This window comes from Canis lupus, chromosome 13 (genome assembly GCF_003254725.2).
Source record: "Canis lupus dingo isolate Sandy chromosome 13, ASM325472v2, whole genome shotgun sequence".
NCBI lineage: Eukaryota > Metazoa > Chordata > Mammalia > Carnivora > Canidae > Canis > Canis lupus.
Window position 1 is genome coordinate 44,378,015 of NC_064255.1, and position 15,569 is coordinate 44,393,583.

Below are 15,569 nucleotides of genomic sequence, written 5' to 3' on the forward strand. Positions count from 1 at the left end.
CACCATCATTTATTTTACGTATAACCAAATCTTTCCTGTTAAAATTAACAGCCTTTTCTCTAGTTCTGACCTCAGGAGAAATGAAGAACAGATGCTCACATAGCTTTTAATAAAAAGGTTATGAAGTCACTGCTCACCTTTGTTCTACCATTGGAGGCGGTAGGGACACAAACTGTCGCTCCTTAGCTCTGTTTGCTTGGCTGTGGTTCACCGTATTTCTTTTTCTTTCTTTTTTATTTTATAAGATTTTATTTATTTATTCATGAGAGACAGAGAGAGAGAGAGGCAGAGACACAGGCAGAGGGAGAAGCACGCTCTATGCGGGAAGCCCGATGCAGGACTCGATCCTGGGACCCTGGGATCACGCCCTGGGCTGAAGGCAGATGCTCAACTGCTGGACCACCCAGACGTCCCAGGTCACCGCATTTCTGATAACAGGCAGCCCCATTTTGTCTTTGAGTGGATCAAAACTGTAAGTTATACTCAGGTCAGCACAGCTGCAAGAGTCTGCTTTATTTTTTTTACAAATTCTACCAACAAGTGTTGGGTCCCCTGAGGTGATGTGGCTTAAACAGATGACATTTAAAAAACTGCCATCAGTTTCTCCTATTGCCTCTTTAAAGATCAGAAATGTAAAAACTTTGCGAGCTGGTCCCTGATTGCTTTTATCTGGTATGGCCGAGCTTCGTTAAAACTGGGTGCTATAGTCCTTCAGAGCTAAAAGCAAAGACAGTATTTTCCTTCCTTATTTTGTTAAAGGATTTTTTTTTTTGCACCTTAAGGCCCTCATACAGAGCTAAATTAATAAGCATTTTCAAAATTGCACATGGAACTGAACAGTCTTCCAAAGCAACTCCAAAATTACACTCAGGAAGGATGCGTCATTTTTTAGCTCCTGTTTATGGTACCTTGTTGGGAGGTGGGCAGAAAGAGGGCACCACTTTACAGATAAGGACTCGATAGGAGAAGTTGCCAAAGGTTGACCCAGCAAGGCGGCTGCAAATCCAGAAACTAAAACTTGGTCTCCCAGCCCTCAGCATCTGAGTTCTTTATGCACAATATCCCTCTAAAACCCAGCACTTTTCAAACTGCAGTTCCACGGAGAGATTTAAGAACACGGTTTTGTCTCCCTTTGCATTCTCAACGCTGAACACTATAACTGCCTCGCTGTGATGGTCATCTCGAACACAAAACCCCGTCACTGCATCTGGGAAAATTATCCGCAAGGCTCCACAAGCCTCAGCTCAAGAGTAAGTAACACCCCCAGAACCGGCCCTGAAGGTGCAGGACAAAGTCATCTTACTTACAGGTGGAAAGAATCATGGCTGGGCTTCTGCAGGGAGCAGACCAAACAGCCTTCAGTTCTCGAGCGGCGCTCCAGTCACAAAAACACATCTTTTAACTGAAATCATAGCTCGCCCGAGATGTTTCTCACAAGCAAAGTTAACCCCACCTATTTTCCTGTTCTGAAAACCTCAGAGAAGTGTGTGAATGACAACCCGATGGCCTATATAAGAAAAGCTCAATAATCTACATCCAGATCTGTGAGGGTAGTTGCGATGGGTTCCTCATTCCCAACTGTGTGGGTGACTCCAGCAAACAACATTTTCAAGAAATCACAAAAATATTCATGAAAGGGACCTTAAAAAATAAAAAATAAAAAAATAAATCAAATCCAACTGCCCTCTCTGGACCGAGAAGGAAATGGATACGCCAAGAGGATGAGGGACACAGTGGCAGAAACAGGACGAGATTCTAGGTATTGAAATCTAAAATCTAGAATGTTCTGTCCTCCCACTCAGTACTGACAGTTCAAGGACCGTATTATGAAACTTCTTTGTGTGCGTGTGCGTGTGTGAGGATGGAAAGCCAATGCAACAATACACCTAAAAGGGGAGTGAGCCATGGCTGGGAAATGCAAAAACAACATCGATAAAAATTGCACTTATGGGTTGCACTTCATCCCCTTGGAAAACACAACCAAAAATTGAAACTAAAGGGAACAATTCTAATGAGCGCGTAGCATCTTCGTATTGCTGCCCTTCCTATTTCCTGCTTTATAGATTAAGATCTCTTTAAGCATTCGGGGTGGATTCTTCTATTTTGACTTCGCTGTTTGCCTTTGTTGTGCCTTTATACAAAAACGGTTTTTAAGTCTTGGTGAAAAATGGAGAGAGTTTTGAGGACCACGTGTCCCAAATGTTGCCAGGTATTGTCCATCTCATGTCCACATCAGTAGTGTACGTAACAATTAGTACAAGGACTATCCTTTGGCCCCGCTTTCTCCAGTACCATCCGGCACTCTGAATGCAGCTCCTCCAGCTGAAAAGGGAAGTATGGGACTGGACAGGGATGTGTGGGAGGAGGCAGGATGAAGGAGAAGAGGAGGAGAAAGACATCATAGACGGTACTGAGACTCCAGGCTAACGAGACTGACCAACTCCAACGAGTCAGTTAAAAGGTGCGTATGTTTTTGCGATGGGGGTACAGCTACACAGGAAGGTGAGGAGGAAGGTGGCAAACAGACTGTAAAAAGCCCTAAGATAATTTTTTTTTTCCATTATAGGGAGGTTAAGGAAGGGTAGACAATAGTTCTCGGTGGATGGGCAGGCCAGGAGGGGAAGAGATGGGTCTCCAGGGTCGCAGGGAGACGCTGCTCAGAGCAGCCAGCAACAGCTCTACGTTCACACAACAGCTGTGCTACAGGGGACACCACGGCAGTCTCCAGAACAGTTCAAACTCCAGAAGAAAGGCCCTACATGTTGTGTGCACCTCGGCTTCCTACCCCCCAAATACCAAGAAAAATGTGTGGGGCCGTGCACGGCCTTGGCTACTGACGGCAGAGGCTGTTTCTTTCTCCTGGGCTCAGGGGGAGAAATGAAGGTTCCAGCTCAGCTGGTGTCTTCGTCAGTGACCGTAAGGGTAAGAAACCCACTCAAACTTGACCACAGGGTCTACCATGAGTCTCTAATAGGCCATCTCACGGATCCAGGAACCTAAGTCCATCCAGATCTCCCTAAAGCCGTCCAGGAGACAGCTCAATAAGCCATGCTCTCCATTTTCCTCTCTGCCACAATGGGAGCTTGCTCCTGGGTCTTGCTGGCAGTGGAGGCGGCTTTGTTGGGAACATCACCTCATCATGCTGCCCCAGAGCCCAGCACCTCCACTGATGGCATCTATGTCCTGGGGCAGATTCTTAAGATGTAGAAAGTCACTACTGGTTGGGATGCTTGGGGGGTCAACGGTTGAGTGTCTACCTTTGGCTCAGGTCATGATCCCGGGGTCCTGGGATCAAGTCCCGCATCGGGCTCCCCACAGGGAGCCTGCTTCTCCCTCTGCCTGTGTCTCTGCTTCTCTCTGTGTCTCTCATGAGTAAATAAATAAAATATTTAAATTAAAAAAAAAAAAGTAAGTCACTGATTGCCCTTCATTCAATTTTTTACCTAACTCCAATTAGTTATGTATACTAGGGGCAGGGTCACTCAGCCCAAACATGGGGCTGGTTGGGGACACCCCCAAACGTGTCTGCCTAAGTGGGGAGGAGGCACTAGTGTAGAAGGGTCCAGACTTCTTTCTCTTCAGTAAGGCATATTCGATCCCTGGGGGAAGAGAAATTGACAGCTGCAAGGCACAGCCCCTAATCCTAAAAAGGTAAACTCTTATGTTACAGAATTAGAATTTTTAATTAAAAGACAACTCATGTTTCTTATAAATATATATCTTTATATATTATATATATTTACAATATATACAGCATACAAATATTTTTTAACGTAATACTCATGGCAGTCTTGAAAACAGATGTTTTCAAAACAAAGGATGAGTTCTTATCCAAGGTGGGTTCCTGATTCACCCAGAACCCACATTCTAGACAATGCCTCAGGCCCAGATTTCTGTAGAAGTCGAAGGAAAGAGAAAGGCTGGTGGAATAAGATTCTAATTCCCTTTTCCTTCCCAAATAGCCTGACCTTCCAGTGTACCGGTGTACCAGCTAACGTGGCCCTCCATACACCCCTAAAATGGGCAAAGCGTGGGGCCCGGGCATAGTACCTAGCACACGGTGGGCACTCAAGTACTTGTGGGATGGATAAAAGCGAGTGTTCTTAATCACCCTCCCTAGGCAGCATTTCCATAGTTGGAAGGATTCAGTCCCAGAGCTCCCATTTGGGCTAGAAGCAAATGCTTTAGGTGTTTCCACTTTGTAAGTAAAACCATCTACATGTCCAAGTACTAAATAAATTAAAAGTTAGCCACAAAGGGCCATCTCTTCCTCATGCTTCGGAAGCTGGACGCCACGGATCACAACACCACTCATCGTCCAAAAGTTTCTTCGCACTCGACTAGTTCATCTATCGTGCGCAGCAAATCTTCAAAGGAAGGCCTTCCCTCTGGTTTCTATAATTAAAAATCAAAGAGAAGCTGTGGGTTCCAGAATTCATCCCCCAAATAATTTCTCACTGCTCAAACTCACGTCACATAGCACACATTGCTTCGGGTCTAGAGCACTCAGGTGTCTCCAAATGGGTCTACTCTACCCCGCACGTACTGTGGCGAGTGGCGAGACGAACCTTTCTATACGCTGCTTGTGGGTCTCCGTTCAAGGTCTGACAGAGCTCCTTACTGCCTGCAACACCAAGACCTGCTGACCTGCAGCGCCCCCTATAACTTGTCCCTCCTGCACCCTCTTGCTGCCCAATTTCATTTCCCACGAGAACCCTCATGTGGGCTCTCTGCTCACTCAGACCAATCTGTACACACCCTGCACTCACTACCACCATCTGACCTTTGCTCCCACCGTCCTCTCCCACCCCCAGCAACACTTCCTGCTCAGGTCTCTCCATCCCAATCAGTGTTCTTTGGAGACATTATAGCAAGAGTTCAAGAGCATGGGCTCTGCTTCTCTATAGCAAAGTGGCCTTGGGCAAGGGTCAGCTTCAGAAGCCCTGGTCTTCTCATCCACAAAGTGGTCACAGTAAAAATCTCTGCACCTCAAAAGGTTCTTCTGAGAATGAAATCTAAAGCACGTAGTACAGTGCCTAGCACACAATACATGTGAGCTGATATTATATAATCTTTCCAAAATCATTTTGGTGTCTCATCTATGAGGTGACGTTTCAAAACACCAGGAAGGAAAACTTCCAAAGGCTGTGAGGAAAGAGACCTGGGGGAAGTCGACGTTTGGTGAAAGAAACCCTCTCTGGTTGAAGAGTTTTATACTTCAAAAATCCAAGCAGTCCGGTGAAAGAAGAGCTACTTCTCCGGACTTATTCCCTGAGTCCCTAACTCGGGCAACTGTGACAGGATTTCCACTTGGGCGTGGGGAATTGTTGACTGAATGTCCACAGTTGACTGAATTTATGATCTTAATTATTATCGTTTTCCACTTCTTCACCACCTTCTTCTCGTTATTCAGAACTGACTTGAGAGGATTGGCTTTCGACCTAGAGTTTGAAACCATATACACCACGTACTAACTCACCAGGCTGCAAAGACTATACACTCTTAATCCACCAAGCCCAGATCCCTAAATGTTTTAGAGATTCAGAAAGAAAGCACAAAAATTTTTCTACCTCCTGCCAACATCTCAGCATCACCTCGTATACATATTTGGACGCCAGCTTCGGCCTGTAGAGTCGGTGGCCCCGGGTAACCATGGTTACCACTTCATAGTTGGTGTTTTTCTCAAAGGGCATCTTGCCTTCAGTGAATATTTCCCACATTAAAACACCTAGGAAAGGATAAGGATTACAAAGGATGCATCCACTGTCTCATCCGAGGAGAGCTGAGGAAAAATGAACCGTGTTCTTACCAAATGACCAGACGTCCGATTTGCTACTAAAGCGGCTGTAATTAAACACCTCGGGTGGACACCACTTCACTGGAAATTTTGCACCAGAAGAACTTGTGTATTGATCATCCAGGACATACCTAAAGTAAGACAAACCATAGGCTTACGCCTCTGAGTTACGAATTACATGTTGTACACGTTCTTTACATTTTTTTGTTCCTCTTAGAATCAAAAACACAGTTGACTGAAGTCCAAGAAGCATCCGGTTGAAGCTAAATGTTTGCCTCAGTGGCCACGCCTGGTGATTTCCATCTTCCTCTCAACCTCACTTATGTGCTTGAGATGGATGCCCTGTAACATCAGAATCTACACTTTCATTTTTCTGTGCGTTTTTCTTTTTTATAAGGCGATAGGGGCAGAACACATTTAAAGAGTTAGCAAAGTTTTTTGTTGTTTTTTTTTGGGGGGGAGGGGTTAAGCAATTTTGTTCTTTAAACAGAATTTAACCCAAAGGCCCCACATGTAAAACATCTAAAGCGGAGCTGCTCTAAAGGAAGTGGTGCAGGGCGTTTGGAGACACACGTGCTTTGGGCCCCCACGATTCCACAGAGTACAATTTACACCTACTGCAAATGAAAAAAGCAAATTGCAAAATGACATATGTCAATGGTGGCGTATATATTTATATACCATGACATCCCTCCCACACACGCACGCACACTCACACACTCACACTCTCACATACACTTTCAAAACAATACTCTGTGATCTTTGCTATGCAAGCACACTTACATCTTTCTGGAAGGACACACGCCACCTGCAAACTTCGGCTACCTCTGGGCAAGACCCGTGAGCAGGTGGGAGATACGGAGAACTCAGCCCTTCCTGTGATGTGCTCAGTATGTATTCACAAGAGGAATGCGTTTACGTAGGATTGGAATGTGTAAAGCTAATTTCTAAAACCTCCGTGAGAAAACATTCAAATAATGGCACAAACTTCCTTTGCTGCATGGTAACCACGCTGCCACGAGTTGGCTTAACTTGCCTGTCTGTCGGGGTGGGGGGCGGTTCTGAATTTAATGTCTAACGAGTGTTTTAGAGGGGCTGGTGCAAAAGCACACATTTTCTGAAAGCCAAACACATAAAAAAAAAAAAATCAAACGTGAAACTAGAGGACTGTCAGGAGCTAAACGTGGCCTGTGTGTCCTGGGGCCGACGTGCCTGGCCCTGGACCAGCCGCCCTGGCCCTCTCTCGGCTCCTTGAGTAGGCCACGCGGGCCCCAGATTTTAAGCTTTTATACTCGCTGTTTCCTCCACCTGGAAGAGTTTATCCTCAGATCTCCACCTAACTGGCTACTTCTGTCTTTTCGGTCTCTCTTCAAGCATCCCAGTCTCGAAGGGCCTCCCAGAGCTCCAGATCTGAAGCAGCTGCCACTACCCCGCCCTGCACCATCGCTCAGCACTGCACCCCCCCAGCCCCATGTGCCCCCTACCTTAGGGGTGAGAGCATTTTTTCTGTAAAGGGCCAGATGATGAATATTTCCTATTTCTCGGGCCATACAGTCTCTGTCACCGCTATCCAACTCTGCCTTTGTCGTGTGAAAGCAGCCACAGACAATACCCAACGAGCGGGGCTGGGTCCCAATAACATCTTATTTATGGACACTGACACCTGAATGTCATATGATTTTCAATGTGTCCAAAAATTCTTTTCATTGTTGCTGACCATTTAAAAATTGGCAAACCACTGTTCGCTCACAAGCTGACAACAACAAAAAAAAAAGGTGTTGGGTCACAACCTGGGCCAGAGGCCTTGGTACACTGACCCCTGCACCGGCACATCACTGTGTTTTTCCTCTCTTGGCCATCTCTCAGATCTTCTGTCTCTCTTTCTCCTCCTGAATATGAGCTGCATAGGGGCAGGGGCTCATATGCCTTATTCTCTGCTATGGGTCAGCCTAACACCTGGGTACATGGTAGGCACCTGATGTTCTTACAGAGGGATGTAGGGATGAGTGAATAGAGAGGAGGGAAAGGACAAACAATACTTTCTAAAGGTCTCTTCTAACACTCTTTTAAAAAATGACAAAAATTAAGAGAATGAAAACACAACAGACTTGGGGATTCTAAGGACGTTTACCTCTTAACACATTTCTGTGAAAAAAGACTAGGAACCCAACTCAGGTCAGGGAGAAATGAAAGTAGTATATTTACCAGGCTCTGCTACCACCTAGTGGAGAAAATTACTAACATCGCAATGTATATACGCCTTTTTTTTTTAAACAAATTTATGTATCTCGCAGCAGCTAACAAGATTTCCTTGCTACTTCATCAGTGCAGATTACCCCCCGGGTTTATTAATTCTACAAGCTAATGTGACTATTACCGGACGCCACATAATAAAGCATAAAGCAGTTATTATTTCTCAACAATTTGTTTACCTGAGAAGCAGCCCATGGTAACAGTCAAAACGGATACATTCAGCAAAGAAATTTTTCAAAATACAGATAATCTAATTTATTTTATTGCCCTACATCAAAAACACACGAAGAAGCAGAAAAGTCAATTAGTTTTCCCATGAAAATGACGGATCCTACAAATATTTTGCTAACAGAACAAAAGATGTGGTTTAAAAACAGCTCTTCGGCAGCCCTCAGAGAAAGAAGCTGACACAGTCAAACTCCCAAAAAAAAAAAAAAAAAAAAAAAGGTCAGGCTTTCTGTGCCTTCAAAGGTACGTATTAATTTAATCCAAAATTGACAGAAAATATTCACATAGACTCAGCCTTACCTGGCCATTCCAAAATCTGACACTTTCACAACTCCTGCCTCATTTACTAGACAATTTCTGGCAGCCTGGAAAGTAACATTTCAATGGTGTATTAGTTACAAAGCTTTACAGGGTAGAAAAATATAAATTCCATTTATATTAAATTTAGTACATCCCAGCCAACATGGACAGAAGGTGGAAATGTCTCTTGATAAATTGTATTTATCGCTATGGAAATGTCTTCAACATATATTTGAAACAATGGGTAGAAAAATCAGAAAGACATAAGTACGATAAGACTTGATTACATGACTTTACCAACTATCACACCTAAACGAAGACTAACCTGCTTTCCCCCCTCCCATTTCTCTTTTTACTAAATTGTTAGGTTTTCTTATTGATGATGACATCTCTTGAAGTCCTTGATCCAGGTTCTCACTAGGTGAGTTTAATAACACACAACAAAGTGATAGGTAACTGATCTTTTACCCAATAGGTTTTGCTCAGTGATTGATCATCCTGATTTCAGTCAAAAAAACAAAAACAAAACAAAACAAAACAAAAAAACGCCAGCCACATGTAACATAGTTGCCTTGTCATTAAATAATCCAGTATATTGTGATATGACATACGAAATTAGTCAAATGTAATTCTTGATTATTTAATGTATATTTTCTTACCCATTCTTTAAGGGTACAAGACTCAAGAAAACAGTTTGGTAAAAAGACATATTTCTCAGAAGGAAAATAATATCTTTAATGCCATAACCTGTGGACTAAGACACATTTTTATTCCTGACACTTCTAGCATTTTACTCTCTGTAGGTGGCAGTTCCACTTATATGAGATTATTCCTGCTGAATGTATTTTAAGAGTCTCTTCTCAAGTTCCCCAGATTTGCCCCCCGATCTTCCTATGGAGATACCTTATAATTACTTCACTTCATGGTCAACAGCATTCTTTGCCCAAAAGGAGCATCACAATCCTCCCCTCAAGGGTGATACAAACTTACTATTGTGATGTCAGTATAACGAGCGCAAAATTATCAGAACTGCTTCCACCAAGATATGATCTGTGTGGACAGATGCAGTCTGCCATATGCAGGTAGGCACTGGACTTTCAGTAGTTTTGAAAGTATAAAATAAAAGAGGAAGGTGCTCAGTTCACAACTTCATTATTTTTTTTTAAAGATTTTATTTATGTGACAGAGAGAGGAGAGAAAGAACAAGCAGGGGGAGTGGCAGAGGGAGAGGGAGAAGCAGGCTCCCCACTGAGCAGGACCCTGGGATCATGACCTGAGCGGAAGGCTAACACTTAACCGACTGAACTACCCAGGCGCCCCAGTTCACAACTTTCAATATGACAAAGAGACATTCTTTATCATCACTGAGCATAACAACAATAATGAATGTTATATATATCGCATCTGTTTTACAGACTCTTTGCCCCAATCACATAGTTCGATCTTTAAAACAGTCTTGTACGGGAAAAGCCCAGGGCCAGATAGCTTCACTGTTGAATTCTATGAAACATTTGGAGAAGAATTAATGCAAACCTTCTCAAGCTCTTCCAAAAAATTGAAGAGGAGAGATTATTGTCAATCTCATTTTGTGAGGTAAGCATTACCCTGACACTAGAACTAGATGAGGATACTACCAGAGAAGAAAAGTACAGGTCAATATCCCTGATGAACACAGATAAAAAGAAATCCTCAACAAAATATTTGCAAACGCAATTCAACAGCACATTAAAGGGACCATACATACCTCATGATCAAGTGGGACTCATCCCCAGGACACAAGGATGGTTCAACATATGCAGATCAATAAATGTGATATACATACCACATTAACAAAATGAAAGATAAAAATCATATGATCATCTCAATAGAAGCAGAAGAAGCATTTGAGAAAATTCGACATCCATTTATAGAAACTCTCAACAAGTCAGTATAGAAGGAATATACCTCGACAAACCAAATAAAGGTTATGTATGACAAACCCACACCTAATGTCATACTTAGAAGCTAAAACCCTTCCTCTAAGATCGAGAACAAAACAATGATGCCCACTTAACCACATCTATTCCACATCACTGAAAGACCTAGCCAGAGCTACTAAGCAAGAAATAGGAACGGCATCCAAATTGGAAAGCAAAATTCAAGTTTCTGTTTGCAGTTGACATGATCTTAGGTATTGAAAACTCTAAATACTCCACCAACAACAACAAAAAAAATAGAATAGATGATCTCAGTAAAGTTGCATGATACAAAATGAACACACAAAAATCAGTTGCATTTCTATACACTAACAATGAAATAGCTGAAAGAAATTAAGAAAACAAGTATACTTATGATAGCATCAAAAACAATAACATACTTAGGAATAAATTTAACCACAAAGGCAAAATCCAGACCCTGAAAACTATATGACTTCTGATGAAAAAACCTGAAGACAACACAAATAAATGGAAAGCTCCATGTTCATGGGTTGGGAAAATTGATATTAATTAAAAATCTGTACCACCCAAAGCCATCTACAGACTTGATGTAATCTCTTTCAAAAATCCTTTGGCATAGTTCACAGAAATAGAAAAAACAATCCTAAAATTTATATGTAACTACAAAAGACCTCAAGGAGCCAAAAACAATCTTGGGAAAGACTGAGAACAAAGCTAGAGGCATCACATGGTCTGATTTCAAACTGTATACAAAGGTATAGTAATCAAAACAGTATGGTACTAGCAGAAAAACAAATACAAACCATTGGAAAAGGATACAGAGTCCAGAAATAAATCCATGCATGCAACTAATCTTTGACAAAGAGGCCACAAACACACAGTGGGGAAAAGACAGTCTCTTCAACAGATGGTGCTGGCAAAACTGGATATTCACATGCAAAAGAATGAAATTGGATCTTGATCTTATACCACACAGAGAAATTAACTTGAAGTGGATTATAGACTTAAATGTAAGACCTGAAACTATAAAACTCCTAGAAGAAAACATGGAAAAAACTCCCAGACACGGTCTGGGCAATGAATTTTTGGCATGACACCAAAAGCACAAGCAACAAAAGCAAAAATAAATAAGTGGCCTACATCAAACTAAAAACCTTTGCACAGCAAAGGAAACCGTCAATGAAATAAAAGGGAAACTATGGAATGGGAAAACATATTTGCAGAACCATATATCTGATAAAGAGTTAATATATAAAATACACAAGGAACTCATACAACTCAAAAAAGTAAATAATCCAAGTTTTACAAGGAGCAAAGAGCCTGAATACACATTTTTCAGAAAAAAACCCACATATACAAATGGCCAAGAGGTACATGAGAAGGTGTTTAACATCATTAATTATCAGAGAAATGCAAATCAAAATCACAATGAGATACTATCTCACACCTGCAGGATGGCTATTATCAAAAAACGCAAGAGATAACAAAAGTTGGCAAGGAAGAAAAAATGGAGAAGGGGGAGCCCTTGCATACTATTTTCAGGAATGTAAACTGGCACAGCCATTATGGAAAACAGCATGGAGTCTATTAAAAAAAAATTGAAAGTATGATCCAGTAACTCCACCTCTGAATATATACCAAAGGAAATGAAATCAGAACCTCAGAGAGATCTCTGAACTCCCGTATTTATAGGAGCATTACAACAGCCAAGCCAGGAAATAATCTAACTGTCCATCAACTGATGAGTGAATAAAGATGTGGTATATCTATACAGTGGAATATTATTCAGCTAAAAAAAAAAACTTTAGGGCAACATGGATGAACCTGGAGGGCATTTGCTAAATGAAATAAGCCAGATAGAAAGGCAAATATCATATGATACCATTTATATGTGAGATCTTAAAAAAATGTAGAAGTCAATATGTTCTGAGGATCTAATGGATAGCATGATACCTATAATTCATAATACTTTATTGTTTACTTGTAATTTACTGAGAGTAAATCTTAAGCATTCTCACCATAGTGAGGTATGGATACAATAAATATGACTATGATAATCATTTTACAATGCATATATATAAATTGTTATTATGTTGTTTACTTTAAATATAAGCAATTTCATCAATTATATCTCAATAAAGCTGGGTGGGGAAACAGTCTTGTGAGCAAATGAATATTATAACCCACTCACAACTTATAAATACAGAAACAGATTCTAAGAGACATTCGGTAACTACACTACAACACATCAAGAAGTCAGGCCTTCTATTTACAAACTTTCAGCTCTTAATTATGCCCTAAGTTCAGAGAAGAAAAAGAGAGGAAAAAAAAAAAAAAGAATGGAGGACATAGGGAGAAAGAGTAGGAGAAAGGAAAGATTGTTTCCATCACCATATTTTAGAACCAATAATATTCCTTTCTCTAGTATTCTCAGGAGTTAACATGAGTTTCCATGTTTACCAAGTGATTTGAGAAATCAGAAAAATAAACCAAGGATTTCTGTTATAGCTTCTGCTTACACTGTGTAAGGTGGAAAAGAGGTCAGGATTTAGTGAAAGGATTTATACTCCCACATTTATCACCTTACACAAGTCATTTCACTTCTCTCAAGCTAATTTTCTTATCTGTGAAACAATGATGATCAGAAAGTCTGTTGCGACTATCACATGGGATTCTTTTGGAGACCAAATAGTTAATATATGTTTAAGTTGCTCAGGAACAGTGACCTATATAATTATGTATTCTTTATAAAACTGCCTATGTAATTATGTATTATATGTATTAGATTTAATCAAGATTTTTCTGTCAAAATTATGAGGCGAGTTAAATTTCCCAAGTTTAAAGATAATGGTAAAACAGTGTTGAAAACAATTGGAGGGGAGCCTGGGGTGGCTCAGCGGTTGAGCATCTGCCTTCAGCTCAAGTCATGATCCCGGGGTCCTGGGATCCAGTCCCAAATCGGGCTCCCTGAAGGGAGCCTGCTTCTCCCTCTGCCTGGGTCTCTGCCTCTCTCTCTGTGTCTCTCATGAATAAATAAATAAAATCTTAAAAAAAGAAAACAGAATATTGGATATTAACACGTCATTGCTCATTTGCTGCCCCAGTGTGACGAAGGACTTCGGCCAGGGATGAGAATACAGGTGGTTATGATTACCAGATCTCTGTGGATGAAGCTGTTTCTCTCCAGGTACTCCATCCCTTCACACACATCTTGACACATGCTCAGCAGCATATCTCTACTCAAATGACCTTGTCTCTGTCGGAGGAAATTCAGAAGACAGCCCCTTTCCATGAACTCAGTGACGATGTAAATTGGTTTCTGCTGGGTGCACACACCGTAAAGCTGCACTAGCTTCGGGTGTGTCAGCTTCCTGGGAGGGAAGTCATGCATACATACCATTAACTATAGGAAAAGAAAACCGCAGGCCTATTAGGCTGGTGAGGGGCTACTTTCTGATGCAAAAAGAGGAATCAGAAAGCACGTGGTCACTTACATCATCACTTTAGCTTCTTCTATAAAGTCTTCCTCACACATGGCACCTTCCTTGATAGCTTTGATCGCCACCTTGTACTGGGCTCTCCACTTGCCGAGCCTCACCACTCCGAACAGTCCGCTCCCCAGTTCCCTCATAAAGGTCAGCTCTGAAGGGTTGATCTCCCATTTTTCTGTCAGACAGAGGGGGAAGGTGATAACGTTTAATAAGGAGAACACAGCGTGAATCAGCGGGAAGCAAAGAAACTACAACCAAGGGCCATGTCAAAGTTACAGGATAATGCAATTAGCAGTAAAACATAGACTTGCAACCTGCATCTAAACTACAGAAGGTGGCTTTCCACCCCCTGGGGAGGATGCGTCCTTCAAAGCTGTCACAGTGCAAGTAAAACAAACAGGAGAAGGCAAAAGATGCTGAGTAATAGGCTAATAATAATAGAGCTTAAAGGTACTTAGGAATAAACCTAAAATCAAATACTACCTTCTTACCATTCTTCCCCCACCCCCACCCCCATGACATCAGCTTGGAAAGAATTTAATCTTCTGTTTAAAAGGCTTTTTGCTAGAAGCAGCAAAGACAATCAAGCTGGATGCCTTCTTTATTACCTTGATCCTTACTTTCCTGTGAGTAACCAATCAAGCTGGTGAGAACCACAAAAGGATTTGATTTATTTTAGAAATGACATGGTAATGCTTATTCTTCACCCAGAGGAAGTTTTCTGCTGCATTATGAATAATGATGAAAACAGAAAACCTAGGGTTACCATAGCTACTAGTATAATCCCCTAAAAACCCGTATTATAAAACTATAAAAGCAGTTTCACTTATGTGGAATTCTAAACCTCTAAACTGGTCTTGTGGTAATGGTTTTTTTTTCCTCCAAGGAAAATGCAACTAAAAAATGAGTTACCATAGCTGAATCCTGCAGTGGTTGGTGCATTCTTCTCCTTCGTACTAACTGGGTACCGCAGCCTCGTGACAAGTCCTGGAAGTCAGAGAAAGCACTGTGATTGAATTCATTCTAAATCATTCTGCATGGAAATGCACAAACTTAGATGCTCATGTATAAAAGTCGTTCATTTATTCACTTAGTGCTCATCCACTGTGTGTACACGCAGCACTCTGCTATATGCTAACAAAATATGAAAAGAGCAGAAGGCAGGCACAAAGATGATCCTGTTCTTTGAACTGACAATTTCATATTTTTATGGAACATAAAAAACTTTTTAAAATACATTTTTATTCACCCAACAAACATGGCCTTTTCAATACTAAGTGTTTATCGAACACTCTGCTAGCATATTCTCAAACATTTTAAAATTCTTTCATGTTCTTTTCCAATGTGATCTAAACTATGAAAGGGAATTACAGTAGTCTCAAAAATTAACATGAGTCACCGTGAGTAACTCAACACTAGCAATCTTATCATAAATATGGAGCTCTAAGATATCAACAGCAGGGACCCCAAGTCGCCAAAGTAATGCTGAAAAAGAAAAGCAAAGCTGGAGACATCACGATTCCACGCTTACAAGCTATATTACAAAGCTATAATCATCAAGAC

At 41.4% G+C, this 15,569-nt stretch overlaps 2 protein-coding genes across 5 annotated transcripts in view; both read right to left on the reverse strand.

Moving 5' to 3' along the window:
- Positions 1-1,412, reverse strand: part of TXK (TXK tyrosine kinase) — a 63,605-nt gene extending 62,193 nt beyond the window's left edge. The window contains exon 1 of the mRNA XM_025435748.3: positions 1,308-1,412. Within this exon, the coding sequence (XP_025291533.1) occupies positions 1,308-1,395 (88 nt within the window). The 5' untranslated portion in view covers positions 1,396-1,412. The remainder of the gene's footprint in view (positions 1-1,307) is intronic.
- A 2,290-nt stretch (positions 1,413-3,702) lies between these two features.
- Positions 3,703-15,569, reverse strand: part of TEC (tec protein tyrosine kinase) — a 132,548-nt gene continuing 120,681 nt past the window's right edge. For all 4 annotated transcript variants that reach the window (XM_025435682.3, XM_035704276.2, XM_025435683.3 and 1 more), the window contains 7 exons: positions 14,919-14,993; positions 14,010-14,181; positions 13,670-13,886; positions 8,579-8,643; positions 5,810-5,928; positions 5,571-5,728; positions 3,703-4,395 (listed from right to left, as the gene is read on the reverse strand). In XM_025435682.3, the coding sequence (XP_025291467.1) occupies positions 4,312-4,395; positions 5,571-5,728; positions 5,810-5,928; positions 8,579-8,643; positions 13,670-13,886; positions 14,010-14,181; positions 14,919-14,993 (890 nt within the window). In that variant the 3' untranslated portion in view covers positions 3,703-4,311. The remainder of the gene's footprint in view (positions 4,396-5,570; positions 5,729-5,809; positions 5,929-8,578; positions 8,644-13,669; positions 13,887-14,009; positions 14,182-14,918; positions 14,994-15,569) is intronic.